The sequence below is a fragment of the Aptenodytes patagonicus genome, chromosome 18 (assembly GCF_965638725.1).
Source record: "Aptenodytes patagonicus chromosome 18, bAptPat1.pri.cur, whole genome shotgun sequence".
NCBI lineage: Eukaryota > Metazoa > Chordata > Aves > Sphenisciformes > Spheniscidae > Aptenodytes > Aptenodytes patagonicus.
In genome coordinates, this window is record NC_134966.1 from 681063 (window position 1) to 700257 (window position 19195).

Consider the following 19195-nt stretch of genomic DNA (forward strand, 5'->3'; position numbering starts at 1 on the left):
CACCCAGGTCTCTTCCAGCTCCTGCGGCCCTGGCTGCGTCAGGAGCTGGGGCGCATCTTTGGGGAAGAGCATTCTCGGGTGCTCATGCTGGAACACATGATCCGGAATGTCCTGCCCGTCATGGGCCTGCAGGAAGAGGACCTGGTCGAGTCGCTGCAGGCCGACCTCGGAAGCCGCACGACAGCGTTCGTGCGAGGACTCATTCGGTCCACCGTGGAACGGTGCAGGAGGGCAGCCTACCACCTCCAGCTCCGCGACGGCATCCGTGCTGCCAGGCAGTCAGAGGGCAACCCCGGGGGCGTCATCTGCTCCGCAGTCTTCATGAGGTGGCGGGAGGGCAGCCCTGTGGCCAGCACAAGCTGGGCTGCCTACCAAGAGAGACGGGAGGGCAACCTCATGACCAGAACCACCACCACTGGCTTCCAAGGGAGAGGAGAGGGCCGCCTTGTGACCAGCACCAGCTGGGTTGACTGCCGAGGGGGAGGGGACCGCAGCCCCGTGGCCAGCACCAGCTCCGCTGCCTCCCGAGGGGGACGGGACCGCAGCCCCTTGGCCAGCACCAGCCCCGCTGCCTCCCGAGGAGGACGGGACCGCAGCCCCTTGGCCAGCACCAGCTGGGTTGCCTGCCGAGGAGGACGGGACCGCAGCCCCGTGGCCAGCACCAGCACCGCTGCCTCCCGAGGGGGACAGGAGCTCAGCCCCGTGGCCAGCACCAGCTCCGCTGCCTCCCGAGGGGGACAGGAGCTCAGCCCCGTGGCCAGCACCAGCTCCGCTGCCTCCCGAGGGGGACAGGAGCTCAGCCCCGCTGCCTCCCGAGGGGGACAGGAGCTCAGCCCCGTGGCCAGCACCAGCTCCGCTGCCTCCCGAGAGGGGACTCCTGCGCCCGGACCAGCCCCCTCCAGCAGCGCTGCGGCAGCGGACGCAGGCGAACTCCCGGGCACCTCGACCGCTGCTCTTCGGGGGGGTCCCAGCTGCCCCCCCTCCGTCCCCGCTCCCATCCCAGGGGAGCAAGAAGAGCTGCACAAGGAGCCGGGGGAGGCTGCGGCAGGTGCCTCTGCTCCCAGCCAGGCCAGGGGCTGCTCACGTCGGGGGCCCCGGCGCCCTCTGAAGAGGAAGGCTAGCAGCTCCGAGGACTCTGCCGCACCCGCCAGGAAGCCACCCCGCCGGTGATGCTAGAGGGCGGCCCCGGCAGCTGGCGAAAGGAGGGCCGGGCCAGCAGCGGGGCCGTGCGCCGACCCCCACAGGGTCTGCTCAGTACTCGAAAACCTAGCTCTCCCAGAAAATAAAGACACGAAAATGACAGAAAGAGTCTAAGTATTATTAACAATGCGGCTGGCATCGTTATCCCCACGTGTGCTGCTTTCTCCCCCTTTTCCTGGTGCTCGGCCCACCTTTTCCTCTCAGCTCCACTGGGCCCTAAGGCCTACGGGGTCAGTCTGGTGGGAGAGGGGCTACGGCGATGGACGTCAGCCATTGCCTTGGGCCACGCCAGCTGGATGGTGTCTCTAGCACCTCCTGAGGCCTGTGGGGTCAGTCTGGTTTGGAGAGGGGCTACGGTGATGGACATGGTCCATTGCCCGGGACACGGACCTGGGCAACTAGCTCTGGGTGGCCCTGCTTGAGCAGAGGGCTTGGCCCAGATGACCTCCAGAGGTGCCTTCCAACCTCAACCTGGCTGGTTCCTGGGACTTGGCCCAGAAGGCCAATCGTATCCTGGGCTGCATCACAAGAAGCGTGGCCAGCAGGTCGAGGGAGATGATTCTGCCCGCCTGCTCTGCTCTGGTGAGACCCCCCCTGGAGCACTGCCTCCAGCTCTGGAGCCCTCAGCACAGGAAAGACACGGACCTGTTGGCGCGGGTCCAGAGGAGGGCCACAAAAATGATCAGGGGGATGGAACACCTCTCCTGTGAAGAAAGGCTGAGAGAGGTGGGGTTGTTCAGCCTAGAGAAGAGAAGGCTTCGGGGAGACCTTCTTGCAGCCTATCAGTACTTAAAGGGGGCTTATAAAAAAGATGGCGGCAAACTTTTTAGCAGGGCCTGTTGCAACAGGACAAGGGGGAATGGCTTTAAACTAAAGGGGGGTCGATTTAGACTAGATATAAGGAAGAAATTTTTTACGCTGAGGGTGGTGAAGCACTGGCCCAGGTTGCCCAGAGAGGTGGTGGATGCCCCATCCCTGGCAACATTCAAGGTCAGGTTGGACGGGGCTCTGAGCAACCTGATCTAGTTGAAGATGCCCCTGCCCACGGCAGGGGGGTTGGACTAGGTGACCTTTAAAGGTCCCCTCCAGCCCAAACCATTCTATGATTCTATGAGTAGGAAGACAGAGGAGATCACATTTCCAGGTGAAGTAAATCAGGTATGAAACTCAAACTTTTCACTGCCGTATGTCATCTGCTGCATAGACTCACCTTTGCTACCTCTAGTTTTCACCAGAAGACTAGAAGAAGCAAATATGCTGGTTTTTAAACAGGTTGTCAGAGGTAAGGAGACTACAGACAAGTAGATCTACTATGCAGAGCGGGCAGATACTCACAAAATCTCTAATAAATGGCAGACCCAGTTGATGTACGGACAAATTATGTCACAGGGGAGACTGAATCCAACTTTTGCACAGGAAAATCACACCTCAGAAATACAGTTTCTGGATGAGTCAACAAGATATGAGTGTTGGACATTCCGCGGTCAGCTGGGAAGTGTCTTCATCAAAGCTTGCAGGGGACAAGCTGCCAGACGCTAGGGAAGAAGATCCTCACTTGGATAAATGAGAGGCTGAAAGAGAGAAAAAGGGAGAAAGATCACCCAGGGAGCTCACTGTGCCAACAGATGTCTTGTAAAACACCTCATCCACATGCAGCAGGTGCCAAAGGTGGCAGATGCAGCATGAGGAGAAGTTAGGAGAAGATCGGAAAACAGGACAAGGCACCGTGTAAATCCAGGCTGTACCCACACCTTCTTGGATGGGTGGAGGTCCAGGTCTGGTCAGCCAGCCCCAGCAGGGACATGGACTAAGCAGGGGAGAGAGAGAGAGAAGGTTGTGAGGCACAGCTGGGAGAGCAAGGAGACTTGTTAAAGATCTGGAACAGCATGAAGAGGACGAATAGAGAAGATAGTCTCACATCACCAGTAAGCACTGCAGCCGTTGGCTGTGAGTGGCCAAATTGCTCCTCACACATCAAAGGCTGGTCTAGCATCTCTGTTGCCCCAACACCCCTCTGCTCTCTCTAGCAGCCGGTTGGGATGTGAGTGCCTGGGCTGATCACTGCTGCACCAACCTGGTCCTTGCCAGTCCGCCTCGCCAGTGTGCTCCCACAGCGCCCGGCCAAGGAGCTGCAGGTGAAACCACTGCAACAAGCGAAAGGGAGTGCAGAAATGGGCAGTGAAGCTCCTCGCTGCAGGATGCCACCAGTGCTGAGAAGGTGCCCCACCCCAGGAAGCCCTTAGAAACATTCAGGGAAGAAAAGTCCCACGTCATTAAACATACAGTGACATCTGGCCAGGTTTGCTGGGGGGATAAAGCGGGGCAGGTACAACCCTCTTTTCACCCTGTCCCTGCATGCTTCTCCTTGCCCTTGTACCTGCCTATTGTTGAAGGCAGGGTGCTGGCAGAGGGGCTGCGTGGTCTGATGAGCGTTGCATGAGCAGCAGGTACAGGGACAGGCTTGATGGGAGGGCTGAGGGATCGTGGGGGGCTGCGGTGGGGACCCCTCACCTGCCTTGCATGGAGGGGACTCACACCCAGAAAAGATCTGAAATTGCAGCCTGTGTACATCCTGCTCCAGGGCACGGGGAGAAAACAGACAAAAGGAGGAGTGGAAAATGCCGGTGGCAAAGAGAAATGATCTCACCGCTGTCTGGCAGGGTGATGCCTGCACACGGCAGGAAGGAAATATTTGGCTGGAACACCATGTGGAGACACCGGGACTCCCCGTCACACAAAGCCCTTGGCGAAGGGCGTTGCTGGCAGCGGGATGTTTTCATCTACATCAATACATGTACCAAAAACAAGCCTCAAGGCAAAGCTGTGTGTGGGCCTGGCGCTCTTGAGAGCACAGCAAATGCTGAACTGTTCCAGTCCAAACTGCCGGGGAGAATTCCTGCGGGAAGCTCTGGACTCCTTCCAAAGAGGGTGGAGATGACGCTGGGTTGGGAAGTCCCAGTGAGGTCCCTTGTCCTGCTGCTGCTGGCACATGTCCAGCTCTCGTGATCCTCAAGATCAGGAGAGGCAGTTTCCCAAATGTATCTTCCCGGTCCATGTGAGGAGGACGGAACATCCCGAGGTGCTCAGCTGCTGGGACGACACCTTTCAGCGGTACCTGCTAGCATCACGCAGCAGCACGGCAGATCCCGGGCTGAAACGAACACCTGGGTGACCAGCCAGGCTGGCCAGGGATCGGCGGGGTGGAGAGGTCAGCACAGAGGATTTTGGAGGAACTTCCTTTTCCAGGAGAGGCACAAGCTGCTTCATACCCTGCCAGACCTCAGTGCCTGTGAGCACTGCCCGAGCCCTGGAGATCAGCATGCGTGAGGTGGCAGGGCTTCGCTGGGGACACAGGTTACCCTGGGCAGGCTGTGGTTTCTCCCAGGTGGATTTGAGGAGCTGAACAGAGCAGGAAGGGAAGGAAGGAGTGGGATTTCAAAAATATAAATTCAAAGGAAGACAGTCTCTGGAGGCAGATGTCCACCACCACCAGATAATCTGACTCCAGTGGGGGCTTTCTCTGCGCAGTGCCCAGGGGCAGAGACCATGAGCAGCCCCGCACCAGCTCTCCGGGTTTGGGCCCGGAGTATTCAGGCACCCACCTTCCACCAGCCCTGCAGCACCACGGGGCTGAGAGGTCCCAAAGCTGAGTCTTGCCCCTGCCTTGGCCCAGCCTGAGTTGGTGGACGAGCAGGACTCCTGGGGAGCAGAGGGCCGCAATCGCAGCAGGGCGAGCGGAGAGAAGGCAAGTTGGATGATGGCAGTGGTTGCAGCCCTCCAAACTCCAGCCTCAATCTCTGTGGCCAAGTCCCATGGCCTTTCTCTACCCAGCCCCTCGTGCCCACAGGATTTCCAGCCTCACTGCACCCCTTGCCTCAGCTCTGCCTGGCCGTGGTCCTGCCCTGTGGGAGGCACCCAAGAGGGACAATCCTGGTGTGCTCCGAAACTGCCCTGAGCTCAGCCCAGGATTGCCCCTGGCTGCCTACCATCCACAGACCCCGGGAGGACAACAGAAGGGACCACACGCCTGAGGAAACCCAGATTCTCCCCAGACAGCTACACCAAGCTCCGGGGTGAGTTTCTGTTTATTTGGCAAAAAGGAGGGACTGTGCGCTGGAGGAACAGGGGATGTGTCAGAGCCTTGACTACCGAGCTTGGAAGAGGGATGGTGGAGCAGCAGCCTGGAGCTTCAGAGTGTGGGTCTTGCATCGCTCAGCAGGAGCATCCGCCAGCCAGCCCGCACCTCCTAGAAAACAGCCGGGAGAGGTGGGCTGCGTATTTGAGGTGAGGAGGCCAACGGAGAGGGCCAAGCAGGGCTCTCCATCAGGATCAGTGCGTTCTCTTCCAGTTCTCCCCAGCTCTGTAGGGTGAGCCATCTCCAGCAATGGATTTCTAGCTAACCTCTACAACTGAATGTGTATTGGTGTGGTGGGAAATCCCATGCCAGGGTGGGCCAACAACAAACATGTTTTGCATGGTCAGACACCAACCCAACCTCTGGCCAGTTTTGCCGGTCCACAACCCCAGGGTCCCTTTGGCAAGAGCCGGTGTCCTGGCCCTCACTGCTGGATGAGCTCTGCAGCTGTTTCTCCACTGAACCGGTAGTTTCGGTTCAAGTGCCCTTGCTCACCGCCAGGCAGCTGCACCCTGGGGGTCCCTTGCTGCAGAGCAGCTCCAAAGGGAACGGTCCTACCTGGGTGCCAGCTCCAGCCCAGGTTTGAAAACTCGGCCACCAGAGTAATTCAAAGAGTTCATGATGGCCTTTGCTGGGGCACCAAGGGGAGCAATTTCCAGCTGAGGACATTGCAAACATTGTGTTGCACTGCAGCAACTCACCTACGCTTCATCAAGGCTGCATTCCTCTGTGAAAATAAAGAGAAAGGCTGAGTCCAGGGCTGTGGTCTGGCTAGTCCCATTTAGCACCCAAAATAGACAACCCAGGAATGAACTTGAGCAAGGCGAAAGCCACAACATGCCAAGCCAGAGTGCCTCTTGCTACCAGCACTTTCTCCTGCCAGCTCAGACCACAAAGTGGTGGCAGTGATGGGCCGAACTGGTCCCTGCCAGCATGTCCTGGCTCCCGGTATCGACCGAGCCAGCCTGACGCAGTGCTCACCCTGGCTGGACAGTATCTTGATCATCTCATCGGTGAAGCTCTTCTCCCTCGCAATCTTCTTGAACAGCGCTGTGATTTTGGGGCTCACTTCCCGGGTTCTGCCTAAAGGCAAAGACACGAGTTAGCTCCAGGCAGTGGCCTGTCCCTGCATCTCCTGGGCAGCTGGTGAGTGCGCCCAGGCGAGGATGGGATGGATGATGGTCTCTGGGAGAAGGCTGGAGGCAGTGGCGGAGGTTCTGGAGAGTGGTGGTGGCCAGGCACATGAGACACCCCTCCCAGGGGACAAGACGAAGTGGAGGTCCTGGCACCAGCACAGTGTCTTCTCTCTTGGTTCCCATCCCAACCGTTTCTGTCCCCGCGTTGCAGCAGGACCCCCACTCTTCGCCCCATTTCACCAAGTGACTTACCCAAGGCCATGGACTCCCAGCACAGTGCAGAAGCCTGAGCCCCAGCTGCCCCTGCCAGCCCCAAATCACTGTCCCTTCCCCTGCTGCACAGGGGACACACAGCAGCCCCAGCGCCGCTCCTGTACCCCACCCAGGGCAGGAGGGCAGTGGTGAGGAGGGGGTCTGTCCCGCAGGCATCCTGAATCCTGGCCTCTTGGGACACTGTGAAGCACCCCGACACATCCCAGCTCTTCACCCCGGTCAGACTGCCACTGGCTACGCACTGTAGAGCCTCAGCATGTGCAAGGTCCTCCCATCCTTCACTCTGGAGGCAAAGATAACTGCATACGTCTTGCCGTCAGTATCCACCACCTGCACCGTTTTATTGCCTCTCTCTGCAAAAGGATGTGGAGGAAAGCGAAAAATTAATTACCTCCCCCTGAGAGCTCCCACACTGCAAAAGGGCTGTAAGAGTGTGAAGCCCCATGCAGGATGCCAAGGGCCAGGACCACCCAGCCCGTCTTTCTTCTGGGTCTCCCCCTCCTGGTTTTTCCTCTTGCTAAGGCTCCTCTGAAAGCCTGGGGGAGCCCACAGATCACAGCAGAGCAGAGGGACGGGAAGGTGAACACAGGAGGGTCTGGGGATGGCCACTGCAGACAGTGGAGTAGCCCGGCCAGCGTCAGGCTAACACTTGGGCTGGGAATGGTGGGAAAACACTCTTGCTTCATCCCTTGGGAACATCCGTCCACAGCCCCATTGCAGAATGAACCTGCTCTGCCCCAGGGTTTAAGCTTGGTCTGAAAGTGTCTGTCTTATCCCAGAGCAGCTTCCTAGAGGGAGGGAGCGGGGGGTCCACCACACTGGATGGTCACTAGCCCTGGCACAGACCAGCCCTGCGGCACAGCTGACAACGAGCTGCAGAGGGATGTCCCCCCCCAGGACATCAGGAGAGGCAGACAGGCACCCCTGAGGGCCATGTCCCCAGGGACAACCAGCTGCTTCAGACAGGGATGATGGGAAGTGCTTCCACCTCGTCCCGGGGGCCGGGCTGCCCCCACTCACCAGAGCTGTAGTATTCACCCGGGATGCCTGTTTGCTTGTAGATCGACTCTGATTTTTTACATCCCTCTGGGCTGCAAAACAGTGAAGGATGCTCCAGCTGGGGTGAAGTGACCCCCCTTCTCCTCTCCTGGGGACACTGGCTCCTGGGTCACTACCCCAAACATGGGACTTGCTGTTCAGGGATGAGATGGTGTGGCCAGAGGTGGGGGACAGCTGGCACCCTTGGAGCAACGGGTGCCTGGGTTGGCAGGGTGCTGGCACCCGAGGATCACCCTGTGGGGTGACAAGCTCTGAGCTGGTGGGATGAGGCTGGTCCTGCTGGGAAAGCTTTAATCTTAGGGTCCCTTATCATCCTGCTGCATCCCTGCTGGGAGCAGCAGGGTGCCTCAGCCTCTGGTGGGACCACTCCTGGCTGGTGCTGCCCTGAGCCTGCCTGGCCTGCCCTGGTGAATGGGTCCCCACAATGCAGCTCTCCTGAGCCCCTGTTTCAAACCGCGGGGCTGGTGGCCCTGCCTCATCCCCTGCCCAAGTCTTTGGTGGGTGCTGGGTGGAGGCATCTAGGTGGAGACCCACTGGTGAAGGTCCAGGGAGGAGGTCGGTCAGTGAAGCCTGTGGAGAAAAGTGCTTGGCACTTACGTGGGAATGGCAAAGGAGACCTTCAGGTCGCCCTCCCCAAGGACCGCGATGGTGGCCATCGCCATCTTCAGCTCATCCTTCTTTCGGAGGTAGCTCTCGGAGTCGGAGGCCAGAGCAATGATGTGCCATTTCCCTGCAATCTGGCAGTGAGGGTGGGCTGTGAGTCTGGAGGAGCAGGCAGGGGCTGTCCCCTCCTCGGGGACTGAGCCAGGACACCCTCAGGCCATGGGACACCTGCATCCCCTCCAGGCACCGAAATCCCTGCTTGGGACACCTACGCTGGAGCTGGGTGATTGCCCTCGCCTGAGTGTGACAGCAGAGCCAGCGGTGGCTGCAGGGTCCCCAGCTGTCCCCAGTACCAAAACACCTCTCCAGTCCCCACCCTGGTGACTGGAGGCTATGCTCCCACCTTCCCTTTCCTGGGATGCTGCAGATCACCTGGCTTTTGTCCAGCCCCGCAGCCCCGATGTCCTCAGCCTCCGCGCGCAGCAAGCAGAGCAGGACCAGCCCCAGGCTCAGCCCCACGGTCCTCATCTCACCACAGCCTCCTTTGGCTTCACCAGCGGGATGGAGAGTGGTGCCAGGGCTGCCGGCTTTATAGCACTGTGCTCCTGGCCCTCCGCCCACCCCGGTGCTGCTGCGTGCCGAGCTGCACGGGTAATGCTGTGGGTGTTGGCTTGGGCAAGGCGGTGGTTTTGAAGGGCTGAGTCACCCTGGGGTAAACAGCCTCCCATCTTGCGGCAGAAGGGAAATGCCTGCAAGCCCTGGGAAGGGGTTGCGGAAGCTGTTGAACCAACACTGAAATTTAGGATTTTCCCAGTTTCTTTAGTCACTTGTGAAAGAACAAAGGGAGCTTTTGTTTCCCAGCTGGCTGCCAGAGGGCTGCTGGGAGGAGCAGGGAGGTCCTTCCCGGCATGGGCCACGGTGGCACCATCATCCAGTGACCCGTCACGAAGGGACTTGGTGACCCATCCCTCTGGCCAGGCTGGCATCTGCCCCAAGGCTGCTGCTGGGATCATGCCCAAACCCAGGCATCTGTGTGCCACCGGCATGACCTGACCCCGTGGTGCCCACGCAGGCTCACCCACCCTATCTGGGGCACTCAGGGTCCGCAAAGCGGGATGCACCCGGAGCAGGGCAGGCAGGGGATGGAGTTCATGTCACTGTGGGAGTGTCCCCTCCTTTCCAGGGTGTGTTGTCCCCTCTGCCCTGGCTCTGACGGGCTCCTGGGGTCACAGTCCTGAAAGGGTCTGTGCTGCTTCCTCACAGCCCCATGCCTGGCTGGGCACTGAGGGACCCTTGCTCCAGGGCAGGGTGGGAGTGGGGGGGGACCAGGGGCTGCCTCCGCTCTGCAAGAGGTGGAGGGGGATGGATGCTGCCCTTGGGGCTCATTGCAGCATGGTCCTACCTTGGTCAGTGGGCAGATGGAGGGGACCAAGGGGGCTGGGGGACAGGCATGGGGGTCCCAGTCCTGCCGTGCATTTACCCTGGGCAGCCATGGCGCAGCCCGACTTGCGCCTGGGTGGCCCTGGGGGTGGGAGCTGAGCAGGGAGCAGGGTGTCCTGGGGACGAGCTGCCTGCCGGGAGCCAGAGCCTGTGCAGGCAGGACTGGGCAGCCTGACTGCTTAACCCTGCCTGCCCAGACCTGCTGCCCACCCAGCCAAGATGCGTGAACCCCTGTTCATCCCTGCTCGATTCTCCCTGCCCACATCCCTGGCGGCTGCCCCACTACACCTTCCCCATCCTCTGCTCCCCATCCTCCCCATGCTGGACGCAGTAAACAATGCAGCAAAGGAGCCCCCCAACGCCCCTGGCGTGCTGAGAGGAAGGGTTGGATCCAGGACCACGGGGCTCAGGGTGCCTTGGACCCTGGCAGCACCCCTGCTCCTGCCAACAAAAGCACTGAGTTCTGGGGCAGCTTCTGCACCTATTTATTTAGAAGGGTGAGGTGTGATCCTGGCGTGCAGCAGCGGGTCCAGCAGAGCCTAGCCGAGGAGGACAAGAAGGGGCACCACAGAGGAGGGAGCAGAGCCTGGTTTCCACCAAGTCTGGAGGACACATGGCCCTGGCGTTGGCCCCTTCAGCTGCAGGGAGGCAGGACAGACGGACAAGCCGTTAGAGCAGGGGAAAGCCAGTGTGATGCAGAACCCTGAGGCAGGTGGGGGTGGCTCCCTGGGGGGCTGCGAGTCCCTGCTCAGCCCAGGCCATGCCAGGAGGGAGACCCATCTTCCCCCACCTGCGCTCACCTGATGGTCTTGGTGCACTGATCTGTTGAAAAGCAAAGAGAGGAGTGAGCATGCCACGGGCAGTGCCCTGAGCCCCTGTGCAGCATCCCCATGCAGAGGGGCCATGCATGCCACCCTGCGCCTTCCTGACACTCACCTGACTTGGGCAGGATGGCCAGCATGTCCTTGGTTAGGCCCACGGTGGGGATGAGCTCTTTGAACTTCTGCAGGAGCTGGGGGCTTGTGTCCTGCTCCCTCGCTGCAGCCAGACACCCAAAGCGGGGGCTGGTGAGTGCAGGGGGACCTGGCAGCAAGCCCCATGCTGGGGGTCTGGCTCCCGCAGGGCAGCGACGGAATCCCAGGGAAGGGCAAAGGCAAAGCCATGGAAGCGTAGGGTGGACACTGGGCACCCCACGGCTGCCCTGGGCTGGCAGCAAAGGGGCACAAGCCCCTTGGCATGGGCAACCCACCCACCCGGGGTGGTACGGGGCAGCTGGCAGGGCTGGGGTCTGCAGCCGGACTGGCACACTGCAGGGGGCTTTGGTTCAAACTGCAATCAACCTGGGATATTTTTGGTGCAAGGTTTCATTCACCCCAAAATGAATTCCCTGGGTGTGCCTGGGTGCCAGCATGTTGGGTGCCAACATGGTGGCCCACGGCAGCAGTGGGGAGCCCAGCCCCTGCCCCCACTGGTGCCCATATCCCTCTCTGGGGAGCCACGGGTGCCTGTTCCCGCTCCCGACACCTACTGAGGAGCTGCAGCGCAGTGCTGGGCTCCTGCCCACTCTGATGGAGCTCGTGCACGATGGCGTAGTGGCTGTAGTCCGTCTCCATCACATGCAGATCCCTCTTCTCTTGTGCTGCTAAAGGACCCCAGATGGTGCCCAGTTGAGCAACGCGGCACAGCCCAGGCACCTCTACAGCCCCCGCCGGGGCTCACGGCTCAGGGCCCAAGCCCCACATTTGCCTGAGGGGGATATGAGAAGGGAACCTCTATGCAACCCGATGGAGCCGGGCACCCACCCGCAGCACGACCTCTCACCGAGCGATGGAGGCAGAGGGCCCAAACCCACCTCCCGCAGCTCCGCGGGCACGGGAGACCAATGATGCCCACCCTCCATTTCAGGGTGTCCGTGGCTCTGATCCCCCCTGTCCACACGTACCCATGTAGTGCCCCGCCTGCCCGCTTTGCTGGAAGAGCAGCTCAAACTTTTGGCATCTGTCCAGCCTGGAAAGGGAAAATGAAAACGGCAAACGTGGCTGAACGCCATGTGGGAGGGTAGCAGGGCGGCAGGGCAGGGGGGAGCCCTGCCTGCCTGGGGGACATGCCAGGGCACAGGCAAGACCGGACACCGCAGGGCAGTGGGTCTGTGGGAGTATGCTCCTCACCCAGCTGCCTCGGTGGGGAGGGGAGTCCCCCGGCCCAAGAGGGACACAACGAGCAGGGTGGGCACTCACAGGGGCCAGACAAGCTTCATAGCCAGGTCCCCCTCCGGTGTGAAGCTGATGGTGACGATAGACGACTTCATCCCGTCCTTCATCTTCAGGAACACAGAGCAGTTGGAAACGACAGCTGCAACATGCCACGTCCCTGCAGACTGCAGCAGGACATCACCAGTGGGGTTTGGGAAAGCCACAAGGACCTGCCAGGGGGACCTGACAGCCCATGAGGGGACCTGCCACCCTCTGTGGGGACCAGCCAGCCTAACACGGGATCCTGCCACCCGCCTACGTGCAGAACACCCTGCCTTGCCCCGTGCCAGGAGGGTGGGCACAGCATCTGGCCCACGTTCCCTGGGGAAGCGCCGCACGCTCTGGGGCACTACGGCCCTGGGTGTTTGTGCCCCTGCAGCGGGGCCGCCGCTGGGTCTGGCCACAGCGGGCAGGAGCTCGCCAGGACTAACCCAATTTTGCACAGGCATCCACACCCTCCTGGCAGCTGCCCTGGTGCTGCGACCAGGGGGTGTCTGGGGGTGCCCAGCCATGCCTGGGGACACAGCATGGGCACCCTGTCCCAGCCAGCCCCTCCAGCCCAGGCAGGACCGGCCGAGTGGGCACGCTGTGCCGTTACCTTCTCAGCATTGAAGCCTGGCTGCACGGGGACCTCAGCCCCTGCCCACAGCAGGCAGAGCAGGGCCAGCGCCAGGCTGGGCAGCACCGCCGTCATCCTTGCTCTGGGGGCTGGAAGTGGGCAGGAGAGGCTGCACGGACCTGCCTCTTCCCGCACCCACCTTTATAGCCCCCACCGCTGGCAGCACCCCCTGCCCGCCCCCGCTTTATGCAACAGGTTACACAAGAGCAGGGATAACTTGTACCCGTATTAGGTGACAGTGTTGGCCCCTTCCCCCTCTAATTGCCCAGTCCCAGATGAATGCAGCCTTGTGTGAGACCCAGCCCAGAGCACGTCAGGGACCAGGCGATGCCCCGTGCCCGGTGCTGTGTCTGGGGATGAGGGTGCCCCCAGTGCCCCACTTGGCTGTTGCCCACTGGCCCCAGGGTCTGGCAGTACCAGGACGGATCCTGCCTCAAGGAGGAAGATGGTTGGGCCGGTGTTTTAGCCCGGTGTTGAGCCGCAGCCCAGTGCCCCCCAGAAGGGGTTGCGGCTTTGCAGACTGCTGGCAGTGGGCACAGACCCCACTCCCCGAGAGGATCCAGGCTCATGGCGTGCAGAGCAGGTGGGCGGCCGGGGCTGAGCCACATCCAACACTCACAGCCGTCGCTCTGGTTCATGTCCATCCTGCTCCCACATTTTTGGAGAGACCCCCCACCACGATTGCCCATTGCCCCATCCCCACGCTGCCAGCCTGCTCTCTGGTGGGGAAACTGAGGCAGGGAGGCTGGGGTAGCCCATGTTGCCCAAGGGGGCAGACAGGAGCAGATCCCCCCAGCGGGTCCCAGCGCTGGGGGCTCCTTCTCCCTGGAAGGGGCAGGTTTGGTGGCCAGGCAGCACTGTGGCGTGGGGCTGAAAGTGCACATTGGGGTCCCACCCCGGCGGCCCCACGGCCAGGAGCTGGGATCAGCCCTGACCCCCAGTGCCAGCCCCAGCCCAGCCCACCACCACCAGCCGTGCTTCCCCCTCCCCATTGCCCCACTGGGGCTCCCCCCACGACGACCCAGCAGACAAGGGCGGGGGGCTGGTTTTATACGGGCTTTAATGGAGACGGGGGTACAGATGTGGGGTGCGAAGCCAGGGAGCGAAGGCTGCTGTGGTGCTGGGGGTGCGCTGGGGACAGGATGGGGCAGCCACCGGCTCGCGGTGCTCTCAGGGCTCTGGCCGGCAGCAGCTGGTGGATCTGCGTAGAAGAGATGGGGGGGGGCGAGCGCAGCTGAGCTGGGGGAGATGGGGGAGTACATGGGGGGACATCAGCCCTGCCAGTCCTGCACTGAGTGGGTGGGCACCCACCACCCAGGACCCAGGGCAACAAAACAGCCACCCCATGGGGATGGGGTGGGGGATGCCCGCCAGGGGTAAGGGGGACCCCAGTGAGAGGGGTAGCCTGGGGGGGCTGGGAAGGGGATGGGGGCTCTGTGGGGTGGAGCGGCTCTGAGCACCCCCCCATGCCCCCCCGCAGGGCTGGTCTGAGCCCCAGTGAAGGCAGGACTCACCTAGGCAGCATCTGCCATGCATTTGTCTGCAGGAGGAAGAAAAGCGGAGATCAGCTCCTTCAAGGGCTGGGGGACCGCTGACCCCCCCGAGGGACCCTGCACGGGGCTCTGCCCAGCGGCACCCCATGGCTGGCCCCGTGCTGGCCCCACAGGGAGGCAGGGAGAAGGCAGGAGTGTGTCCTCCCTCTCAGCCCCCTGGGGTACCTCACCCCCTGCTCCCCGAGACCCCCCTGCCCCTCCAGCCTCTCCCGCCGGCTGCTCTCACCCGTCCGGGGCAGGATGAGGATCTCTTCGTCCGTCAGGCCCTGCTCCCTGGAGAACTGGGTGAACCTCTCCAGGCGCTCGGGACTGAGCTCCTTCGTCCGGCCTGCAGCCGAGAGCAGGGTGAGAGGCAGCCCCCCCCCCCCCGCACCTCTCAGTGAGGGGTCACGCTGCCCTGGGGCGTGGGCAGCCCAGCAAGGGCCAGTGTGCCCACGAAGGAGGGCCCAACCCAACTGTCCCATGGGTCACCCCAGCTTGGGAGATGATGCTGCCTTTCTCCCGTGGGAGAGATCCCCCACCGAGGACATCCCAGGGGGTTCTGGGGAGTGGGTGGCACGGGGGTCCCGGGGCAGACGTACTGTAGAGCAGCACCATGGTGGAGGAGCCGGTGCTCTTGGAGATCTGGGTGGCCACCAAGGCGTACTCCTCGTAGTTGGTCTCCACCACATGGATGTCGTGCTTGCTGCCCCAGCCTGCAGGGGACGGGGAGGACATGGCTCAGCTCCGGGCACCGAGCCAGCCCCGAGGCATTCCGGTGAGGGCAGGAGCAGGGACAGGTGGCAGCGGGGCCGGGCTGGGAGCTGGGGGCACATCAGCGACTGCCCCACAGGAGGATGGGATGGGAGCTGGGCACTCACGTGGGCTGGTGTAGCTGAACCGCCCCGGCTGCTCCGTCTTGGTGTAAAGGCTGTTCCTCTTTTCGCACTGGTCACCCCTGGGGAGCACAGCACGAGGATGTCAGAGGGGACTGTGGGGATGCTCTAGCCCACACACAGCCCCAGGCATGGCACCAGTGCCCACCACCCCAGCCCGGGATGGGGGACCACACCCTGCTCACCCACCCCCCTCCCCATGCCCATACTTGGGGTAGGTGGAGGTGACTTCCAGGTTCCCATCTGCGGTGGCGGAGATGACCGTGGTGCACATCTTCATCAAGTGCTTCTTCTCCTTGAACCAGTTGGAGTTGGAGGCCAGGCCGATGCTGTACCATCTCCCCGTGAGCTGCACACAACCTCCACTCAGTCGCCAGCCGGGTGCAGATCCCGTCTCGCCCCTCGGCAGCCCACCAGCCCCAGCCCAGGCCACCTCCCCCTCCCCTGCCAGCCTGCGCCCCGCGGCAGGATGGCATCCTGGGGTTCTCGTCCCCCAGGGAGCTGCTACAGCTCTCGGCGTCCACGAAACCCAGCGGCCAGGAGAGCCCTGGTTTACGACGTGCCCTTCACTGCCCGGTACTCGAGGTGTTTCCTTCCTCTTCACCCCAAGCTCAGGGAGGGGGTGACAGGACCGCCTGGCTCTGAGATGCCATTTGCATCCCATCCGGGGGCATGTCAGGACCCCGGGGCCAGCACAGCTCATCCCAGCCTGGTCCCCGGCGCCACCGGCTCAGTGCACCCAGAGGGGAGATGTCAGCCTTGGAGATGGGCTGTGCTGGGACCACTCTGGTAGAACATGCCATCCCCCATCCTTGCAGGACGTGTCTCCATCCCCATCACCTCCCTGGGGTGGCTGTGTCCCTCAGAACCCCTCCGGGGGCTCCCTTGAGGAGCAGGCAGCGTGGCCCCTGCCCCGGCTCGGTGGGACCCCAGGGCTGTGGGCCAGGTCCCCAGCGTGCAGCTGGGCTGGGACTGTCCTGCTCTGGGTCCGGCCCATCATGGGGAGAGGAAGGGGAGTGCAAGCATCCTGAGCATGCCAGCACCCGGGGGCTGGGAGGGCAGAGGGGTGCATGGGACCCCCCCGCACAGCAGCCCTTGTTTGTTTGGGACCCTGGGTTGGGGGTGGACGGGGTCTGTGTTGGGGGGGGGGGGTCCATGGCCCATCTCTGTGCTGCCTGTCAAACTGAGCTTGCTTTTCTCAGTCCCCCCTATAAAATCCCTGTGCATCTACACCCACCCCACAGCACAGGAGGTGGCCCGGCCCTGTGCCTACTCGGTCCTGTCCCACAAGCTGGAGCCTGGATCCTGCACCCCGTCCAGAGCCACCGAACCCAGGCCCCAGGGGCTCCCCAGGGACGGGGGGCTGCGGGTGCACCGGCCTCCCTGCCCCCTCCCAGTGCCAGGGCCAGCCTGGCCCCAAATCCACCTGCAACACTACCTCCGCACATTTTCATGGCGAGGACCCCCAAAACACCCCAAACCCCCACGCAGGTGATGCCGGCCGGGCTGGGTCACCTTGTCCTGCTGGAAGTCGGTTTGCACGGGAACGCTGTCCTGCGCGTGCAGTGCCCCGAGCAGGGCCAGCCCCAGGACGCCGAGCAGTGTGGCGTGCATGTCTACCGCTGAGCCGAGCCGAGCGAGAGGAGCGGGAAGAGTGCTGCAGTGCTGGAGAGTCAGCAAGCCCCTATTTATGGGCAGGCTCTGCGGTGGCCCCAGGGGGGCCAGCCCTGCCTCCCCCCCCCTTGCCGTTATGCAAGCAAGAGCAGGGGTGAGCGCCGAAGCCAAAGGGCAGGCGGGGGAACCTGCAAATGTTTCTCTTCTGTTGATATGACATGTTTGCTTCGGGGTGCCAAACTGCTCCACAGCAAAAACACAGCTTGCAGCCAGCACGGTGGCTGTCCCTGCCCCCAGCGCTGCAGAGCCCAGGGCCGGTGCAGGCAGCTGGGGCTGCCCGCAGGCACAGGCAGGGGGCCAGGACCAGGGGCCAGGGCTTGCTGGCTGCCCCGTCCTTGCAGGATGGCCTCACTCTGACTCAGAGAGGGGCCCAAGCGAGGTGGAGGGAATGTCAAGTGCGTGCCAGGTCCCAATCCAATCCATGGGACTCGTGGACACTTTCGGGTGCTCTTGCGGTAGCCCCTGCCTTGCCCTGACCCAAGTCCCTGCATCACCAGAGGAAGGTTCTCGGCTGGCCCCACCACCCATCGGGGTGCGTCCCACCAAGGTGGAGCTCCAGTGCACCCTGATGGCGAGCTGGGGGGGCTGGGGGTGTTGGGGGGGAGCCAGACCCCAGCCTCAGGCAGCCCCAATGCCCAGCTCCCTGGGATCCAGCACGCAGCCAGATGGACCCCCTGTGCTTCATCCCCCCATGCCACCCTGCACCCTTTGCCAGGAGGGGCTGGGAGACATCCTCCCCCTTGGTTTGGGGTCACCAGCAGGTGCTGAGCTGCCCCCCCCTTAATTTGGGGACACCCTGAGCACCCGCAGGGTGAGGGCTGGGGATGAACACTGGGTGTCAGCAGCAGCACCCATGGGTCTGGCACGGTTTGGGCAAGGCTGGCCATGCCAGGCAGAGCAGCAGCCTGGCGGCTCTCCCCACGGCACAGCCCTGCCAAGGTGCTTTACGTAAGGAGTGTGTTTTTACAACAGCTGGTTTTTTCCTCTGGCAGCCCACCCTGCCCACCCGTCCCGGCACATTCCCTTCCCCGCGCCCAGCTGCGAGCTCGGCCTGCCCCTGCACACCATGAGCCGGGGGCTGGGCCGGCCCCAGCGCCGCGGATTTATTAAAACAAAACAAAAGCTGAGCCAGGCAGGACCGCGCATCACGAGAGCCTGGCTGGGGCCCCCCTACACGCTGGGCTGGGGGCTCAGCCCCTGTCTGAGCCCACCGCTGGGGTGCAGGGTGCTGGGAGGAGCTCTCTCCATCGGGCATCAGAGGCACTGAGCACCCATGGGTGTCACTGTAATCCTGCACTGGGGCAGGGGCACAAAGCCCCCCCCCACTGCCTGGGTGTCCCCGGCTCTCTGCCCTGCCCAGGCGGCAGCAGGGGGTGCCCAGGAGGTGCCCGCTTTCCTGGCTCTCCTGGGGGTGGCAAAGCTGGGGGTCAGCCCAAGGATCTGGGTGGCAAAGCTGGGTGCAAGCTTAGGAGCATGGGAGCACGTGGGGGCACACGGAGGCACCGGTGGGGGCGTGGGGCAGGCTGAGCCCGTGGCCGGGGCTGGGGGGCACGGGCAGGATGGAGGTACTCGGGCTGTGGATCACCACGGTGCCTGGACACAGACCCTTAGGCACAACCCGGGCGTTTGCACCCCAGAAATGGGTTCATGCCATATAAACGTGGGCTGGGCTGAGCCGGGGTGCGGGGGGGTCCTTGGGGAGCAGCCCAGCTCCCCAGGGCAGGAGGGCAGGGCTCTCCGCTCGCGTCCCATCGCCCTGCCATGGCTCCACCACAGTGCAGCCACTTCTGGGGTGCAGGTGGGTGCAGGGCAGAAAGTGAGCCAGATCCGTAACAGCCTGACTCTGCCAGGCTCAGCCAGGCAGCCTGGGGGGTCTGCGAGCGTGGCTGGACACGACTGTCCCACATGGGGACAGGGGCTGGCTTCAGGCGAGTCACGTGGCGGTCCCTTACATAAGTCCCTGATAAACAACATGTGTTACCAGTTTCCGCAAAGATTGCAAAACGCCAGCGCTGGGGGCAGAGGGCTGCTCCCCACCCTGGGGGCTGCGGGGTGGCCGAGGCACCGCACCAGCCTGCTGCTGGGGGCTGCTCCCCATCCCCTCCTACCGCCCAGCCTGTGCCAGGGAATTGGCACTGCTCGCCAAAAACACCCCGGCCCAAGCGCGTGGCCGGACAGCCCCGGCCAGGCTGGACGCACAGGGCAGAGGGATCCTGCAGCGTTAACCCTGGGGCTGCAGCCCCTCTACCCTGGTTGCACCCCCAGTCCAAGCCCCCGCAGCCCCCATAGCCCCCGCAGCGTGCTCAGAGCGTGTAAAGGACGTCCCCTGCCTGGCTCTCCAGTGGCGTGCTGGCTGTGCAGGCAGGCTTTGGGAAG

The 19195-nt window shown here is 62.8% G+C and overlaps 3 protein-coding genes across 5 annotated transcripts; all 3 read right to left on the reverse strand.

The window, feature by feature from the left end:
• Positions 1 to 5267: 5267 nt before the first annotated feature.
• On the reverse strand, positions 5268 to 8958 carry LCNL1 (lipocalin like 1). Its single transcript, XM_076355141.1, has 7 exons — positions 8839 to 8958; positions 8401 to 8540; positions 7765 to 7835; positions 6987 to 7097; positions 6317 to 6418; positions 6037 to 6062; positions 5268 to 5446 (listed from the first exon to the last, which is right to left on the reverse strand). The coding sequence occupies exons 1-6, from the start codon at positions 8932 to 8934 to the stop codon at positions 6037 to 6039; spliced, it is 546 nt and encodes a 181-aa protein (XP_076211256.1). The 5' UTR covers positions 8935 to 8958; the 3' UTR covers positions 5268 to 5446.
• A 1356-nt stretch (positions 8959 to 10314) lies between these two features.
• On the reverse strand, positions 10315 to 12831 carry LOC143168621 (lipocalin-15-like). Of its 2 annotated transcripts, none has more exons than XM_076355247.1 (7): positions 12697 to 12831; positions 12084 to 12223; positions 11789 to 11853; positions 11375 to 11485; positions 10783 to 10884; positions 10647 to 10668; positions 10315 to 10484 (listed from the first exon to the last, which is right to left on the reverse strand). In XM_076355247.1, exons 1-7 carry the CDS (start codon positions 12790 to 12792, stop codon positions 10481 to 10483), a joined length of 540 nt encoding a protein of 179 aa, XP_076211362.1. In that variant the 5' UTR covers positions 12793 to 12831; the 3' UTR covers positions 10315 to 10480. The 2 variants fall into 2 exon arrangements, with proteins under 2 accessions (XP_076211362.1, XP_076211361.1); XM_076355246.1 differs by having other exon boundaries at positions 11375 to 11488.
• Positions 12832 to 13760: 929 nt separating this feature from the next.
• Positions 13761 to 16839, reverse strand: LOC143168704 (lipocalin-like). 2 transcript variants are annotated; one of them, XM_076355421.1, is made up of 7 exons: positions 16661 to 16839; positions 15355 to 15494; positions 15131 to 15207; positions 14852 to 14965; positions 14497 to 14598; positions 14232 to 14257; positions 13761 to 13918 (listed from the first exon to the last, which is right to left on the reverse strand). In XM_076355421.1, the coding sequence occupies exons 1-6, from the start codon at positions 16757 to 16759 to the stop codon at positions 14232 to 14234; spliced, it is 558 nt and encodes a 185-aa protein (XP_076211536.1). In that variant the 5' UTR covers positions 16760 to 16839; the 3' UTR covers positions 13761 to 13918. The 2 variants fall into 2 exon arrangements, with proteins under 2 accessions (XP_076211536.1, XP_076211537.1); XM_076355422.1 differs by having other exon boundaries at positions 13761 to 13956.
• Between the last annotated feature and the right edge of the window lie 2356 nt (positions 16840 to 19195).